The 18434-nt window shown below is 35.4% G+C and overlaps 1 protein-coding gene across 9 annotated transcripts in view; it reads right to left on the reverse strand.

Moving 5' to 3' along the window:
* MAPK10 (mitogen-activated protein kinase 10) overlaps positions 1-18434 on the reverse strand; it is a 339249-nt gene that overhangs the window by 136406 nt on the left and 184409 nt on the right. For all 9 annotated transcript variants that reach the window (XM_037986452.2, XM_007999142.3, XM_073017471.1 and 6 more), the window contains one exon: positions 1227-1396. In XM_037986452.2, the coding sequence (XP_037842380.1) occupies positions 1227-1396 (170 nt within the window). The remainder of the gene's footprint in view (positions 1-1226; positions 1397-18434) is intronic.

Consider the following 18434-nt stretch of genomic DNA (forward strand, 5'->3'; position numbering starts at 1 on the left):
TTGTCTTAATATTAGAATCTTTACTATAACATGTGTATTAGTATTGCTAGCATAGCAAATCACCATAAACTTATCCATTTAAACACAAATTTTAAAACATTTAAAATATTTTAAATTTTAAACCTCTTTTTTTTTTTTTTTTTTTTTTACCACAACTGCAAGGAATTGAAATCTAACAACAATTCATATGAACAGCAAAATAGATTCTCCTCCACCACCTCCAGAAAGGAACCCAGCCTCCCACTGTCTTGATTTTAGCCCCACTGGGCTAAAATGAAACCTGTGTAGGACTTCTGACCTACAGAACTGTAAGATCAGCAAGAAAGTGGCTAAGTTAATGGTGATTTGCTGTAAATTCACCTCATCCCTTAAAAGTGTTTTTGTTTTTAAATGGACATTATGAATGTAGCAGTAACAAACAAATATATTGTATAAATAAATATCCTTTATAAATAAATATACATATATAAATATACATATTCAGGGTACATGTCCTGAATTTTTACTTATCTGTGTGAGCCATCAGAAAGATTAAAAATTATTTTACTAATAAGTTTATATTAAATACATTTCGTTGTGACATTATAAATTAAAACTGTGTAAAAGAAATGCTTGACAATTAACCTGATATTAAATTTGCAAGAGTCTTAGGTAAATCAGATCTAGATTTGTCGTAATTTTAATTAGCTACTCAAAAATGTCATAAAAGAACAGTTACTAAGTAGTCCAGAGCCTTCCCATTTTGAAAACATGAGGCAAACATTTTTAAAATGCTACTTTTTCTAAATAGGAAACTCAGTTTCAAACACTGAATTTGAAAAGTCACAGAAACATTTGAAATAGCTTTTATTCCTCTCTAGCATGTAAGGAGTTTTATTTGATGTTATCTTAAGACATGTCCCCTCATTTCTTGCTGTGCAACAAATAAAACAAGAAATACAGTAGCAACTGCTAGAAATCTCTGGTTCTCTTTATTCCTTTATGATTCTTGTGGAATATTTTTTTTTCTGTGACCAAAAAAACATGTCACAAGCCAAGTTGTATATATTGTTAGCAAGTGGGTAATAAACATAATGCTTATAATGTTATTTTTTTGTTCAGTAGGATTATTTTCCCCTCCCAAATTATGCTATTTATTTTGGGGGTTTTGTTTATTTGTGTATTTGTGTCTAGTAGTTGCACACAGTATGTTCCGTTTAAAAATACAGCAAATCCATTCCACTTACCAAACTATGCCCTGAGCCCCAGAGCCAATAGGCTTTAGATTCTGGTAGCGCTTGAGAACTGTGAAGGTTGAGTCTCCCACTTCCACGCTGTAGAATTGGTTGTCAACTTTGCTTTTGCTCATGTTGTAATGTTTGGCAATATATGACACATCCACTTGTTTATCGAATCCCTGTCAAAAAGAAGAACAGCAAAATCATGAGGCAAGTGAACAGGCAGAATGATAATGAGATGTAGAGAAACTTGTTCTTTTAATGATTACTAACACTTAGCCATCTATCATCTAGTTCATGAAGTTCACATAGAAAAAAACATGTATCAGTCTACGCAAGATTACCTGGAGTAAAAGAGCATAGGGAAAAAATGCAAAGAAATTGTTTTTATTTTTCAACATTAAAACTATTTATAATAGACTAATCTTAGATTTGATTCACATAATCTTTCCTAAAGTATCTCATAAAGACATTCATTTATAGAATAAACATCTCTATCTACTGAACATGCATTGGTCTCAGAGGTTATATTAGCTCCTTCAGGATTCAAGTACGTAAGACAAAGATGATCACTGGTCATCCATTATACCAGTCACATGAGGACAGATAAAGATTGTATCTACAATCCTTTCTCAGAAAGAACTAAGATACAAACTTATGCAAAGTTTTAATTATTTTAATTGGGTAAACTTGAATTAAACAGTCTTGACTTCATTTGTCCTCATTAATATCACAAATGCTATTGTTCTGAATTAAGCATAGCAAAATTTTTGTTCGAATTAACATTATTCTAAAATACCACATGACACTTTACTTTTTGGAAGCTTAGATTTTAAATATCTTAATTTTTTCATTTTTTGTTTATTTTTGAGAGAGGTTCATCTATCAATTATATTTAGTAATCGAAGAGTCTGTCTTTAAAATTTTGAACCATAATACACATGTTGAATATAAATATCCATTACCTGTGATTATTTATCCACAAACGATCTTATATTGTATTTATGACATAAATAGTAAGAATTCTACAGCTAGAAGGGACCTCACAGAACATCATCTGGTCCATTCCTGTGGCACACACTGGTGGATGCCTTCCCAGTAGTCAACCCTTCTTGCTGATTTTGTTCAGGTTTTAAGCACCCACATTTTCTGTGGAATCCTCCCCAATTGTTTAACTGAAAATTAAACAATCTATGCCAGTGGTTCTCATTAAAGGTGGTTTTGACTGATTTGGGGCATTTAGATTTGTGGTCAGGTTTTTAAATGCCACAATAAGGGGAGAGGTACAGTTTAGATTGATTTGGTTTGTCAAAGAATGCTGGTTGTCCTACAAGAAGTGAGACGTGAGACGTTCCCACGCAATGAATAATTTCTCACATACCTCACAACTTGTGAGTGTCCTGCCAAAGCTTTAATTAGTGAAAAATCTGCCTATAATGTTTTGAGTCCAGAATCTAAACCAAAGACTTTTTGTGTAATTTTAACATACATGAACTTTTCCGAAAATCGCATTCTGATATAATTTGAAAGATTTAAATCTTAGGCTCTGAACCTCTGGATTGATAATAAAACTATTTTTCCTGTAAAGTTCTGGCATTTCATTTCTAAATAAAAACTTGAAATAGAAGTACTATCTAATTTTCCCCATATTCCCTTAGAAAGAGACCCAAGCAGCATCAGTGATGTAAATGAGGAGAATACAGTGGAGCCCATGGGAACACGGGTGGCAAAATCTACAAATCCAGTGCTAGCATCATGAGACCCCCGGCTAGCTGAGACAGGCTCGAGAGTAGAATACGTGTGACAGGCACCAACCTATGATTGCATCGGATATGATGGCAGCATTCACTGCAAATGCACCAAGACCCCAAAGAATAGAATGGACTTAGAGAACTTAGGTTGCTTGGACAGGAAACCAAAAATTCAAGTGATCTGCAAATGCAATAATAAAAGGTCTGAAATCAAGAAAGCAGTTTGTGGAGCACGGGATAGGGAATTAAATAAGACTATTAAAAATCAGGACATTGCAAGCCTATTCAAGGAGACAACAACAGGGTTTAGAATTTAGACAATGGGTGTGGACAGTGGCAGGAACAAGAACATTAGTCTTTAAACAATCCTTGATTTCAGCCCCAGTACCAGGAACTGCTCTCCACACCATGGTCCATTTCTACTCTAGACGTTTTGGCATATGAGTAGAACAAATAAAGCCCTGCTTTTTTTCCAGGCTAAGAAAGGTTAAAAAGCAACTGGAGCTAGAATATAAAATGAATTCATCTGTCAAGTTTAACTTGGGATGAAGTGCCTAACTTGCCATTTGTCATGTTCTGACCCTTCTTTATATCTTTTAATATTCTGCTTCTGACCACACACAAAATCTTTAGCACACACTAGCCTCATCAAACCTAGATAGTATATCTCCCCTTCCCTTACTTATTCCCTTCACTTTGGAAGTGTGGCTTTCTCAACTGTGTTGCATGTATAAACTAATCACTGGCAATGAACTTTGTGTTCTGGATTCCTGACTTAATGTTGCATTGTGGCACAGCCCTGTGCCTTTGGACTTCACTGTGGCTTTTCTAGCTATGGTCTCAGTCAATGTATCATAGTTGATTCAACTTGTTGTCTCTCCTCTTCCAACATTTCCATGTATATTCAAATAAACCAAAGAAGCTTAACAATTCATGTCACTTATCTTTAAGGTTTACTCTAAGAGCTACCCTATTTAATATGTAGAACTGTTTAATCCAACAAACACTGATTATATACATATTATTTGTCAAATACTAGGTTTGGTACACAAACTATAAGCAAAAAAAGATAAGGTTCAGTCTAGAATGAAGACAATCAAATAAGAAAGTAGTTAAAGCATGGATAATATATTCTACAGTAGAATAAAAGAAGGTGCTAGAAGCAAACAGAAACTAACAAGCAGAAAAGGGCTCTTTCTATAAAATAGAAATAAAATAATATTTATTCTGGAATAGAGTATTGCAATGGCAGTATATGTGCCATAGTAAACTATGTGTATATTCCGGGAGGTAAAGGAAGACAGAGGTTTTCAAAGGAAAAATGAGGATGATTATCTATTTTGAGATAATTATCCTTGGCTACAAGGATCAATAACAAAGGTAATGCCAGTCTGAAGTGGGACAGGCAGTTGCTGGGCAGATGGCTTTGCAGAAATATTTTTTGCATAAGGTTGTGATGGTCTTGGTGCAAACTTGTAGGTTTTTCAGCCCTTTGTGATAGTTTTCACCAGGTATTTACGTATGTGAACCCTTCTGTTTATGGCCTTCCTCTGCTCTATTTGTCATGGTTTTTTCCTTTCTTTCTTTTTTTAACACAAGTGACTCCATTTTGATTCTGACAACTTTCACAGTAGCAACTAACCACCTGCACTCATTCATTACCATTAATTCATTCACCTACCATGTATCGAGCAACTACTAGAATGCCAAGTTACAGGTATAAAGTTGGCAGCGTTTGAGGGGGACTTGATCTTTGTTTTCCCCAACTAAAACTATCCCTGAACCTCCCTTTTCACTGGTTCTCAGATATGAGTGTGCATCTCAACCACCTGGGGATGCACACTGGAGAAGCAGGGCTTGATAAAATACAAGTCATGGGCATAACATTCTGGAGATTTGGATTCAAGCAGAAATCAACCAATTAAAAATCATCATTAGAAGGTTTGTGAATTCACACACACACAAATATATAATTTCCTTTCAAGTTTCTTCTTTATGCCCCACTTTGAATTAAACTTCAGGTAAAATTTGGAAGTTAGGGAAGATGTTCATGAAAGCATCTCAAATAATTGGTAAAAGTCTATTTTAATTACTAGTTTAAGCAGTAAGACATGGACAAAATAGCATAGGAAATTTTCTTAGATTGATGTCATAACCAAAAATTTGATAGCAAATATGATGTGTTAAAGAGCTTCCCCCAGATCCCATCTGTGCCCCAAGCTTACAAATCTAAATTGAGTTTTGAAAGGTTCCGAGCATATTTAATAGACTATATTTCATCCTTCAGCTTCTATATAGTCTTCCTTGTCATGACTATAAAGTTCAAATATAATTTTTTCTTTATAAAATGTGCCCATGAAAATATTCCATTAAGCACATTACAGAAAAATATTATCAGTGCTAAAAATGACTTTTCTCTAGTTATACATTTTAGTATTTCCTGAGTTCAAGTCATAGAATAAGACAGCTGATTATTTGAACCTACAAAGAAAAAAAAAATTCCTGTTGAGAAGACATGATTGGTCTAGAGCAGAGATTCTGAACTTTTAACATGGATTAGGATGAGCTAGGGGGCTGATAAAATGCGAAGTTTCTGATTCAGTAATACTAGAATAAGGCCAAGAATCTGTATTTCTAACAAGTTTCATATTTTGAGAATCACTGTTTTAGACAATAGTAGATATAAAAGATGCCACCATTCAAAGAGGAATAATTAAAGAGTCAAAAACTGGAAGCAATGCAGATCAACAAGTAAACAAAGGATGTGGAAGTTAAAACCAATGGCATAAAACACTCTCCGCGGTATCAGCACCTGAGTGCTCATCATCCATTCAATTGCTAGCCTATAGCCATAGAATTTTGCAAAGAAAAATGTCCCATATTATTGATCTTCTCCTGCAGGTGTCCAAAGCTTTGATTGCACTTTAATAGCCTATATTTCAGAAGCACTCCCTCCTCATTTCCACTTGTGAATGACTGTCCTATGTTTCTGATAGTCAGTTCCTGAGTGGGAAACATTGGAGTTTAAGAATTTTTGGAGGTTAAGATTTCTTTGTTTCTTCTGAATGATATAGCTGAAAATAGCACTGAGCCTGGATCATTTCTGCACTTAATAGCTGTGAAACCTTGGGCAAACCATTTTATTCTTTCATGCATTATTTATATTCTGCATGGTTCCATAAAGGATTTGTGTAGCTCACGGTAAAAGACAGGGAAACAATAAAACCATTAAATCCAGTTTTAAAAACAAATGTCAAACAAAGCTAGGAGATGACAGTTTTACCAGAAGACTTAAGTTATGAATATCTATTGCCTTGAGCACAAAAGTTAGTGTCACACTTCTGGAACACCAAAGGAAAAAAAATAATAACAACAACAAAACCACAGTGAGTGGCAGGTTTTGATTCATTCATCTCATAAAATATACAATACCAATTCATAGGAAAGATAAAATTATTCAGCTAAACTTCAGGAAGAATATATTCAATAGTTTCTTTATATAAAAAACCTGGAATCAAACAACAGGCAGTAGATAAGATATTTTTAGTGAAAGTCACAGAAATATGTGCCATATGACTTGTATGATATTAACTCTCAATAACGCAAGGGAAAAAGAAAGTTGAACCAGTATTATTGCTTACCTACTATAGATGTACTCTGTATTATGTTAAACATGTTAGAGCGAACACTCAAAACAGATGAAGAAAGTGGCATACAGAGCTGTTAATTAATTGACTCAAAATCTCAGAACTACTAATTGGTGGTACCAATTAATATGAATTAAAGTTTATCTGACTTCAAAACAAGTTCTCTTCTTTCTGTAAGCTAAACCATGTACTAGTGTAGCTAAAATAATTAAGAATAGTTCATACAGCCAACAGGCACATGAAAAAATGCTCATCATCACTGGCCATCAGAGAAATGCAAATCAAAACCACAATGAGATACCATCTCACACCAGTTAGAATGGCGATCATTCAAAAGTCAGGAAACAACAGGTGCTGGAGAGGATGTGGAGAAATAGGAACACTTTTACACTGTTGGTGGGATTGTAAACTAGTTCAACCTTTATGGAAAACAGTATGGCGATTCCTCAAGGACCTAGAACTAGATGTACCATATGACCCAGTCATCCCATTACTGGGTATATACCCAAAGGATTATAAATCATGCTGCTATAAAGACACATGCACACGTATGTTTATCGCAGCACTATTCACAATAGCAAAGACTTGGAATCAACCCAAATGTCCATCAGTGACAGATTGGATTAAGAAAATGTGGCACATATACACCATGGAATACTATGCAGCCATAAAAAAGGATGAGTTTGTGTCCTTTGTAGGGACATGGATGCAGCTGGAAACCATCATTCTTAGCAAACTATCACAAGAACAGAAAACCAAACACCGCATGTTCTCACTCATAGGCGGGAACTGAACAATGAGATCACTTGGACTCGGGAAGGGGAACATCACACACCGGGGCCTATCATGGGGAGGGGGGGGGAGGGATTGCATCAGTTATACCTGATGTAAATGACGAGTTGATGGGTGCAGCACACCAACATGGCACAAGTATACATATGTAACAAACCTGCACGTTATGCACATGTACCCTACAACTTAAAGTATAATAATAATAAATAAATTAAAAATAAAAAATAAAAAAAAAATAAAAAAAAAAAGAATAGTGATGTGGTTTTCTTATAATAAAGTGAGCCTCAGGAATAAAGCTAAGAAAATCAAGAGAAATGAATGAATATCCTCCTTCATAAATTCATTTATCAATTGTTTCAGCCTAGAGTTTAAGCTTAACATGAAATAATTCAAGGTTGAAGTAGACAATCTTGTGTGGTGATGGAAAGCTGGATATTCACAGATGCCAAGAAATTTAAAGGGCCTGATTCTATTCATTTGTTAAATATTGAGCACCTACTGTGTGTCAGGCACTATTAAAGGTAACATGGGCATAAAATTAATCTATCTCAATAGGATAGCCAAGAAATATTAACCACAAAGTGCACTTGCAGATAATTAGCCAGTCAATCTGCTGGATATTTTTTTAGTATGGTCATTTGGATACTGAAAACCACTTGCCTAAAATCATGATCCTGCTTTTGACACAAATGATATTGAGCTATCCACTCTCATAGTTATGACCAGCAGATTGAGTTGCTTCATGATACCACTCCAACATTGTTGTATAAAGTCAGCTGAAATAATGCCTGATGTTCTGGGTTTTTTGGTGGCAAAAAGGCATGTGCTTAATCTATTTTAAATATATATCAAATTATTTACATATGAGATTTGTTTGTTTATTTCTTTTTAGAAACAGGGTCTCGCTCTGTCACCCAGCCTGGAATGCAGTGGCACAATCAAGGCTTGCTGCAGCCTTGAACTCCTGGGCTCAAGCAATCCCCCCACCTCAGTCTTCTGAGAGCTGATACTATAGGGACATGCCACCACTCCCAGATATATATATATATATATATATATATATATATATATTTTTAGAGATGAGGTCTTACTATGTTGCCCAGGCTGGTCTTGAACTCCTGGCCTCAAACAATTCTCCTGCCTCAGCCTCCCAAAGTGCTGCTATTACAGGTATTAGCCACAGCACCTGACCTTACATATGAGTTTTAAAGGGGAAGATTTGAGACAATACTTAGTGATATTTAGGATTAAATTTTGTTCTCTCAAGAGCACATTTCCTCACCCTGTTCCTTGAAGTATTACTCTCAACAGAGGGTTACATCCTGGAATCAATTTCACGTTTACATTAGTTAGTTGGCCCAGAGATGGTTATTCTATGAAATCAATGAATTATAAAAAATCAATAAAGCAGCAAAAATTTTAAGACTTAAATTATGTTTGATAATTATTTTCAATTATGTTGGAAAGCATATAACAGTAATCAATAGTAGGGCTGGTATGGTTTCTGCCTGCCTGCTCTTTATGCATGAAGGAGGGAGACTAATACTGCTTGAATACCTATTAGGCACCAAGCTAGTATTGGTAACAGGCAATGTGCTAGATGTCTAACAAATTATTTCATGTAAGAATTAGCATTCTATTTTCAACAAATAAGAAACTTTAGACTGAGAACTTTAGCCAAGGGTAAAAATGCAGCTTCTCGTCTATCCAGTTTAAAATCCTGACTGTGAGACCTTGGACAAGTTCTTTATAATATTAGCCCTTGTTTCTTTAGTTGTAGAATGAGGGTGATAATCTACTTTTGATTAGCAGAAAGGTTAAATAAGATAATCTATGTAAGCTCTAAACATGGCATAAGGTTATAGGAACCTCTCCAAGTGCATTATTTTTAATATAATTATTACCATTGTTATAATTATCATTATTATTGAGAAGTTCGACAACATTTAAGACCCATAGTTAGCAGTTTTAGGATATTTATAACAAAAGTTGGCCTAGCTCCTCAGCCACAGTGCCATCTGAAAGCACTATGATACTCCTATAAAATCCACAAAGAACCAACAGAGTTCCGAATTACAGCATGACAAGATATTTTTTATTTTGTTTTCATTTGTGGGAGAGACAGTGCTCCATGAATATCCATGTGCCCCTCTCCACTTTCCAGCCTCCCTTGCAGTTGCAGTTGGTGTCATGTGACTATATACAGAAATGCCAGCTGTCACCTAAACAGAGAGTCCTTCAAAAAGTGATGTGCTCACAACTAAAAGAACTAGAGAAGCAAGAGCAAACAAATCCAAAAACTAGCTGAAAACAAGAAATAACTAAGATCAGAGCAGAACAGAAAAAGAGACAAAAAAAAAACCCTTCATAAATCAATGAATCCAGGAGCTGCTTTTTGAAAAAAATTAATGAAATAAATAGACTGCTAGTTAGACTAATAAAGAAGAAAAGAGAAAAGAATCAAATAGACACAATAAAAAAGTGATAAAGGGTTATCACCACTGATCTCACAGAAATACAAACTAACATCAGAGAATATTATAAACACCTCCATACAAATATACTAGAAAATCTAAAATGGATAAATTCCTGGACACAAACACCCTTCCAAGACTAAACCAGGAAGAAATCAAATCCTAGAATAGACCAATAACAAGTTCTGAAAGTGAGGCAGTAATTAATAGCCTAACAACCAACAAAGAGCCCAGGACAAGACAGATTCACAGCTAAATTATACCAGAGGTACAAAGAGGATCCGTTATCATTCCTTCTGAAATTATTCTAAACAATTGAAAAGGAGGGACTTCCCCACAACTCACTTTATGAGGCCAGCATCATCCTGATACCAAAATCTGGCAGAGACACAACAAAAAAAGAAAACTTAAGACCAATATCTGATGAACATCGATGAAAAAATACTCAATAAAGTACTGGCAAACCTAATCCAGCAGCACATCAAAAAGCTTATCCTACACAATCAAGTTAGCTTCATCCCTGGGACGCAAGGGTGGTTCAACATATGCAAATCAATAAATGTAATCCACCACATAAACATACCCAATGACAAAAACCACATGATTATTTCAATAGATGCAGAAAAGGCCTTTGATAAAATTCAAGATCCCTTCATGTTAAAAACTCTCAATAAACTAGGTATTGACATAACATATCTCAAAAAAACAAGAGCTATATATGACAAACCCACAACCAATATCCCACAACCCACAACTGAATGGGCAAAAGCTGGAAGCATTCCCCTTGAAAACTGACACAAGACAAGGATGCCCTCTATCACCACTCCTATTCAACGTAGTAATGGAATTTCTGACCAGGGCAATCAGGCAAAAGAAAGAAAGAAAGCGTATTTATTTATTTTTTTTTTTTGCTTTTTTTTCATGTTTTTTTATTATACTTTAAGTTCTAGGGTACATGTGCACAACGTGCAGGTTTGTTACATATGTATACATGTGCCATGTTGGTGTGCTGCACCCATCAACTCATCAGCACCCATCAACTCATCATTTACATCAGGTATAACTCCCAATGCCATCCCTCTCCCCTCCCCCCTCCCCACAATAGACCCCAGTGTGTGATATTCCCCTTCCCATGTCCAGGTGATCTCTTTGTTCAATTCCCACCTATGAGTGAGAACATGTGGTGTTTGGTTTTCTGTTCTTGCAATAGTTTGCTGAGAATGATAGTTTCCAGCTGCATCCATGTCCCTAAAAAGGACAGAAACTCATCCTTTTTTATGGCTGCATAGCATTCCATGGTATATATGTGCCACATTTTCTTAATCTAGTCTGTCACTGATAGACATTTGGGTTGATTCCAAGTCTTTGCTATTGTGAATAGTGCCGCAATAAACATACATGAGCATGTGTCTTTGCAGCAGCATGATTTATAATCCTTTGGGTATATACCCAGTAATGGGATGGCTGGGTCATATGGTATTTCTAGTTCTAGATCCTTGAGGAATCGCCATACTGTTTTCCATAAAGGTTGAACTAGTTTACAATCCCACCAACAGTGTAAAAGTGTTCCTATTTCTCCACATCCTCTCCAGCACCTGTTGTTTCCTGACTTTTGAATGATTGCCATTCTAACTGGTGTGAGATGGTATCTCATTGTGGTTTTGATTTGCATTTCTCTGATGGCCAGTGATGACGAGCATTTTTTCATGTATCTGTTGGCTGTATGAATGTCTTGTTTTGAGAAATGTCTGTTCATATCCTTTGCCCACTTTTTGATGGGGTTGTTTGTTTTTTTCTTGTAAATTTGTTTGAGTTCTTTGTAGTTTCTGGATATTAGCCCTTTGTCAGATGAGTAGATTGCAAAAATATTCTCCCATTCTGTAGGTTGCCTGTTCACTCTGATGGTAGTTTCTTTTGCTGTGCAGAAGCTCTTTAGTTTAATTAGATCCCATTTGTCAATTTTGGCTTTTGTTGCTGTTGCTTTTGGTGTTTTAGACATGAAGTCCTTGCCCATGCCTATGTCCTGAATGGTATTACCTAGGTTTTCTTCTAGGGTTTTTATGGTGTTAGGTCTAACATTTAAGTCTCTAATCCATCTTGAATTAATTTTTGTATAAGGAGTAAGGAAAGGATCTAGTTTCAGCTTTCTACTCATGGCTAGCCAATTTTCCCGGCATCATTTATTAGTTTAAATAGGAAGAAATTGAAATAGGAGAAACATTTTTCAATCTATTCATCTGACAAAGGTCTAATATCCCGAATTTAAAAGGAACTTAAACGAATTTACAAGGGAAAAACAACTCCATCAAAAGTGGCCAAAGGACATGAACAGACACTTCTCAAAGAAGACATTTATGCAGCCAACAAACATGAAAAATAACTCAACATCACTGATTATTAGAGAAATGCATATCAAAACCACAATGAGATACCATCTCACAGTAGTCAGAATGGCAATTATTTAAAAGTCAAGAAACGATAGATGCTGTCGAGGCTGCAGAGAAATAAGAACACTTTTACACTGTTGGTGGGAATGTAAATTACTTCAACCACTGTGGAAGACAGTGTGGTAATTCCTCAAGGCTCTAGAATCAGAAACACCATTTACCCAGCAATCCCATTACTGGGTATAAACCTAAAGGAATATAAATTATTCTACTATAAAGGTACTTGCACACATATGTTTATTGCAATACTATTTACAATAGCAAATACATAGAACAAACCCAAATGCCCATTAATAATAGACTGGATAAAGAAAATGTGGCACATATACACCATGTGATACTATGCAGTCATAAAAAGGAATGAGATCATATCTTTTGCAGGCACATGGATGAAGCTGGAAGCCATCATCCTCAGCAAACTAATATAGGAACAGTCAACCAAACACTGCATATTCTCACTCATAAGTGGGAGCTGAAAAATGAGAGCACATGAACACAGGGAGGGGAACAACACACACGGAGACCTGTCAGGGGGGTGGTGGAAGGGACCACATCAGGACAAATAGCTAATGCATGTGGGGCTTAATACCTAGGTGATAGGTTGATAGGTGCAGGAAATCACCATGGCACATGTTTATGTATGCAGCAAACCTGCATGTTCTGCAAATGTATCCCAGAGCCTAAAATTAATTTTTTTTTGTTTTATAAAGGTGATGTGCCTCCTCAACACATCTCTTTCCACAGTGGTGTTTCAGTTCGTACATCACAAGATGACTGAAACGTAAACTCCTGAGTCACCAAATAGAGGACAACCCTTGTTCACCTGAAATGGAATTTGAATGATAGGAAATAAACTTTTGATCTGATACATCACTGAGATTTGGAGTCTATCTATTACTACTGCAGTATGTTTTTCATTCTATAAATATTTATTTTGTTCATAAAATGTGCCAAGAACTATCCTAGACACTGAGAATGCAAAGCTCCTGATCTCATAGAGCTTAATATTAAATTGTCCCTTAGAGGATCAAACTTTTCCAAGTTATAGGCTTCATTATCACAATGATCTAAACTACTAAACTAATCACACTGATTCTATACCTTTTGATCTACACATTCACAATCTGTCTCCAATAAAGAAAAAGACATACAAAATCAGAAATAATAAGTGTGAATAATTGAAGACAGGACAAATTTTCCAGGGTAGTAACAGTACATTTTATTTAAAAAGTCTTTTTCAGAGTGGGAGTAAGAGGTTAATATTTCATCATAAGGAAAGTAAAAATGACATTTGGGAATCAAAATGGTTAAAATGAATTATCTGGATTTTATCAACTCATCTCTAAAATATGTCTTTATATTTTTAGAAAAGAGAATTAGAGATTTTCTTTTTTTATTATTATTATACTTTAAGTTTTAAGGCACATGTACACAACATGCAGGTTTGTTACATATGTATACATGTGCCATGTTGGTGTGCTGCACCCATTAACTCGTCATTGACATTAGGTATATTTCCTAATGCTATCCCTCCCCCATACCCCCACTTCACGACAGGCCCTGGTGTGTGATGTTCCCCGCCCTGTGTCCAAGTGTTCTCATTGTTCAATTCCCACCTATGAGTGAGAACATGTGGTGTTTGGTTTTTTGTCCTTGCAATAGTTTGCTGAGAATGATAGTTTCCAGCATCATCCATGTCCCTACAAAGGACATGAACTCATCTTTTTTATGGCTGCATAGTATTCCATGGTGTATATGTGCCATATTTTCTTAATCCAGTCTATCACTAATGGACATTTGGGTTGGTTGCAAGTCTTTGCTATTGTGAATAGTGCTGCAATAAACATACGTGTGCATGTGTCTTCATAGCAGCATGATTTATAATCCTTTGGGTATATACCCAGTAATGGGATGGCTGGATCAAATGGTATTTCTAGTTCTAGATCCCTGAGGAATTGCCACACTGTCTTCCACAATGGTTGAACTAGTTTACAGTCCCACCAACAGTGTAAAAGTGTTCCTATTTCTCCATATCCTCTCCAGCACCTGTTCTTTCCTGACTTTTTAATGATCGCCATTCTAACTGGTGTGAGATGGTATCTCATTGTAGTTTTGACTTACATTTATCTGATGGCCAGTGATGATGAACATTTTTTCATGTGTCTGTTGGCTGCATAAATGTCTTCTTTTGAGAAGTGTTTGTTCATACCCTTCACCTACTTTTTGATGAGGTTGTTTTTTTCTTGTAAATTTGTTTGAGTTCTTTGTAGATTCTGAATATTAGCCCTTTGTGAGATGAGGGGGCTTCATCCGTGGGATGAAAGGCTGGTTCAACATATGCACATCAATAAATGTAATCCAGCATATAAACAGAACCAAAGACAAAAACCACATGATTATCTCAATAGATGCAGAAAAGGCCTTTGACAAAATTCAACAGCCCTTCATGCTAAAAATTCTCAATAAATTCGATATTGATGGAATGTATCTCAAAATAATAAGAGCTATTTATGACGAACTCACAGCCAATATCATACTGAGTGGGCAAAAACTGGAAGCATTCCGTTTGAAAACTGGCACAAGACAGGAATGCCCTCTCTCACCACTCATATCCAACATAGTGTTGGAAGTTCTAGCCAGGGCAATCAGGCAGGAGAAAGAAATAAAGGGTATTCAATTAGGAAAACAGGAAGTCAAATTGTCCCTGTTTGCAGATAACATGATTATATATTTCGAAAACCCCATCATCTCAGCCCAAAATCTCCTTAAGCTGATAAGCAACGTCAGTAAAGTCTCAGGATACAAAATCAATGTGCAAAAATCACAAGCATACTTACACACCAATAACAGACACAGAGCCAAATCATGAGTGAACTCCCATTTACAATTGCTTCAAAGAGAATAAAATACCTAGGAATCCAACTTACAAGGGATGTGAAGGACCTCTTCAAGGTGAACTACAAACCACTACCAACTAAATAAAAGAGGACACAAACAAATGGAAGAACATTCCATGCTCATGGATAGGAAGAATCAATATCGTGAAAATGGTCATACTGCCCAAGGTAATTTATAGATTCAATGCCATCCCCATCAAGCTACCAATGACTTTCTTCACAGAATTGGAAAAAAACTACTTCAAAGTTCATATGGAACCAAAAAAGAGCCCGCATTGCCAAGACAATCCTAAGTCAAAAGAACAAAGCTGGAGGCATCACGTTACCTGACTTCAAACTATACTACAAGGCTACGGTAACCAAAACAGCATGGTACTGGTACCAAAACAGAGATACAGACCAACGGAACAGAACAGAGTCCTCAGAAATAATACTACACATCTACAACCATCTGATCTTTGACGAACCTGAGAAAAACAAGAAATGGGGAAAGGATTCCCTATTTAATAAATGATGCTGGGAAAATTGGCTAGCCATGAGTAGAAAGCTGAAACTGGATCCTTTCCTTACTCCTTATACGAAAATTAATTCAAGATGGATTAGAGACTTAATTGTTAGACCTAATACCATAAACACCCTAGAAGAAAACCTAGGCAATACCATTTAGTATACAGGCATGGGTAAAGACTTCATGTCTAAAACACCAAAAGCAATGGCAACAAAAGCCAAAATTGACAAATGGGACCCAATTAAACTAAAGAGCTTCTGCTCAGCAAAAGAAACTACTATAAGAGTGAACAGGCAACCTACAGAATGGGAGAGAATTAGAGTTTTTCAAATGCTGCATTAAAGAATCTGAAACACTAAAGCCATGTTTTCATTCACACAGCAAAGAATATTATTCTTAAACCCTGTGTGACACAATATGGCTTGGATCTGTGTCTCTACGCAAATCTCCTGTGGAATTGTAATCCCCAATGTTGGAGGTAGGGCCTGGTGGGAGATGATTGGATCATGGGGGTAGTTTCTCATGGTTAAACACCATTCCCTTTAGTGCTATATCATCTCAATAGTGAGTTCTCATGAGATCTGGTTGTTTAAAAGGGTGTAACACCTCCCTCCTCTCTCTCTTCCTCCTGCTCCTGCCATGTAAGACGTGCCTATTTCCCCTTCACCTTCCACCATGATTATAAGTTTCCTGAGGTCACTCCAGAAGCCATGCAGATGCTTCCATGCTTCCTGTACAGACTGCTGTACTGTGAACCAATTAAATTTCTCTTATTTATAAATTACCTAGTCTCAGGTATTTATTTAAAGTGATGCAAGAATGGACTAATATATGAAGCATATCCTTATCATTCCCTCATCTGCACAATTATAAAAGAATTTAATTAGTACCTCACTTTAATAGTTCCACATTCTCCATGATCTTGTTTTTCATCTTTTTGAATATGTACTTTTGTAGCTGCCTTGACCTTTATTGGAATGAGTTAGACATGTGCATAACCAAATAAACATTCACTTACAGAGAAGATGAACAAAAGAGGAATTTAATGATACACTCCAGATTAGAAATGGTTTTAGAACTAAGAATCAAAGTGGACATTATTCTTAAGCTACTGAAAAATGCAGCCTATGGTTATCATGCATCACACCTTCAAATAAGCAAACAGTATCACTTAAAATGTATTTCCAAAGTCTCCTATCAGGATGATGATAGAATTAAAATAGCGTACTTAAGAAGTTAGTTGATTACCTAAGAACATAATATAGACAAGAATGCAATCCAAAAGTTGATGCTTCTCCTGCAGAGCATAATTACAAATTAATCATACACTGAAAATCACAAATAGTTCTGGAATTTTTTTAACATAACTTCTGTATTTTGAAAAATGTAACCAATAACTGTATTTACTCAGAATAATACTTCAACAATAATTAAACTCATAACATCAAATTACACTTAAATTTGGGTTAAATCAATTCAAAAAGAAGTCAAAATCTGACCTTTTTGTGCTTCAAGAAAATAAAGTGCATTTTCACAATGAACCAATACAGAAAAACTAATTATCACGGAACTGAACTTCAAATTTTCTGTTAAACTTGAGCAGCATAACTAAGGGTATTCATTAACTATAATAACTACTTAATAAATCTTCAGAAAAAAACTGCTGAGCATATAAAACAGAAACACAGCACTAAATTTACACTTTTGAAATTTGTTTTAACTGTGTTCACCTGTGGATACCCAGAAAAAACTATTGTCAAGCAACATGAATCATCCATCCATAAAAACAGGTAGACTGTTACCATGACAGTATAGAAATCTCTGTGATTTATTTCAGCATACAAGATATATCGCATTTTTATAATAACGTTTACCTTATCTTTGTTTAATAATTTACTCAGTCATTCAAACAAAAGCATATACATTGTGATTTTAGAAAATTAGTGCAAAATTAAATATTACATATTAAAACAGATGTAGAAGAAAGTTACAGTCAGGTTTCCTTAAATAATACATAAGAAATAACACCCACTAAAAGGAGAAGTAAAAATTTCTCTTTCTCAATTACATGAAAAACTAAAATAGTTTTTTTAAAAAGGGATATATAGGTTCGTATCTCAAAACCACAGCCATTTATTTATGAAACACCAGTGCCTTCAACTACATCCATGGTTCAACCTGCTGTTCCCCTTAAGCCATATTTTTATCAAGTGAAGAATCTAAATTGAGATTTTTGGAGGTTCAGGCAGTCCTTCCAAAAACCTAAACCATACAAATCATGTCATTTGTTTCACAGATCACCTAAAATGGTTTACAGTTTACCTGTTACATTATGCAGGTTTTTCCTTTGCCCTGCTCTGCCAAAACATCTTTTTCTTTGATAGTCTACTTCTCATGTTGGTGTAGAAGTCTTTATTCCATCTAGGATGGCCACCCAATGAAGTATAAAATTTTTAATTGGATATTTTCAGAGTCTTTGAAATAGAAACATCATAGACCCATCAAATGAAATGAGCAAAACAAGTTACTTTGAATTCAAAATGCCTTCAAATCAAGAGAGCTGTTTTTAAAAACTCATATAATTCTGGAACCAAGTTTAATGATGTTTTTTAAATGCTCTAGATGCTAGTAATCTGAACATATCATTTAAAATCAAACCACTCCATGGATACTCCAGACACTTCTTTTCATAAATTCCCTT

Source organism: Chlorocebus sabaeus, chromosome 7 (assembly GCF_047675955.1).
Source record: "Chlorocebus sabaeus isolate Y175 chromosome 7, mChlSab1.0.hap1, whole genome shotgun sequence".
In the NCBI taxonomy this organism is placed as follows: domain Eukaryota; kingdom Metazoa; phylum Chordata; class Mammalia; order Primates; family Cercopithecidae; genus Chlorocebus; species Chlorocebus sabaeus.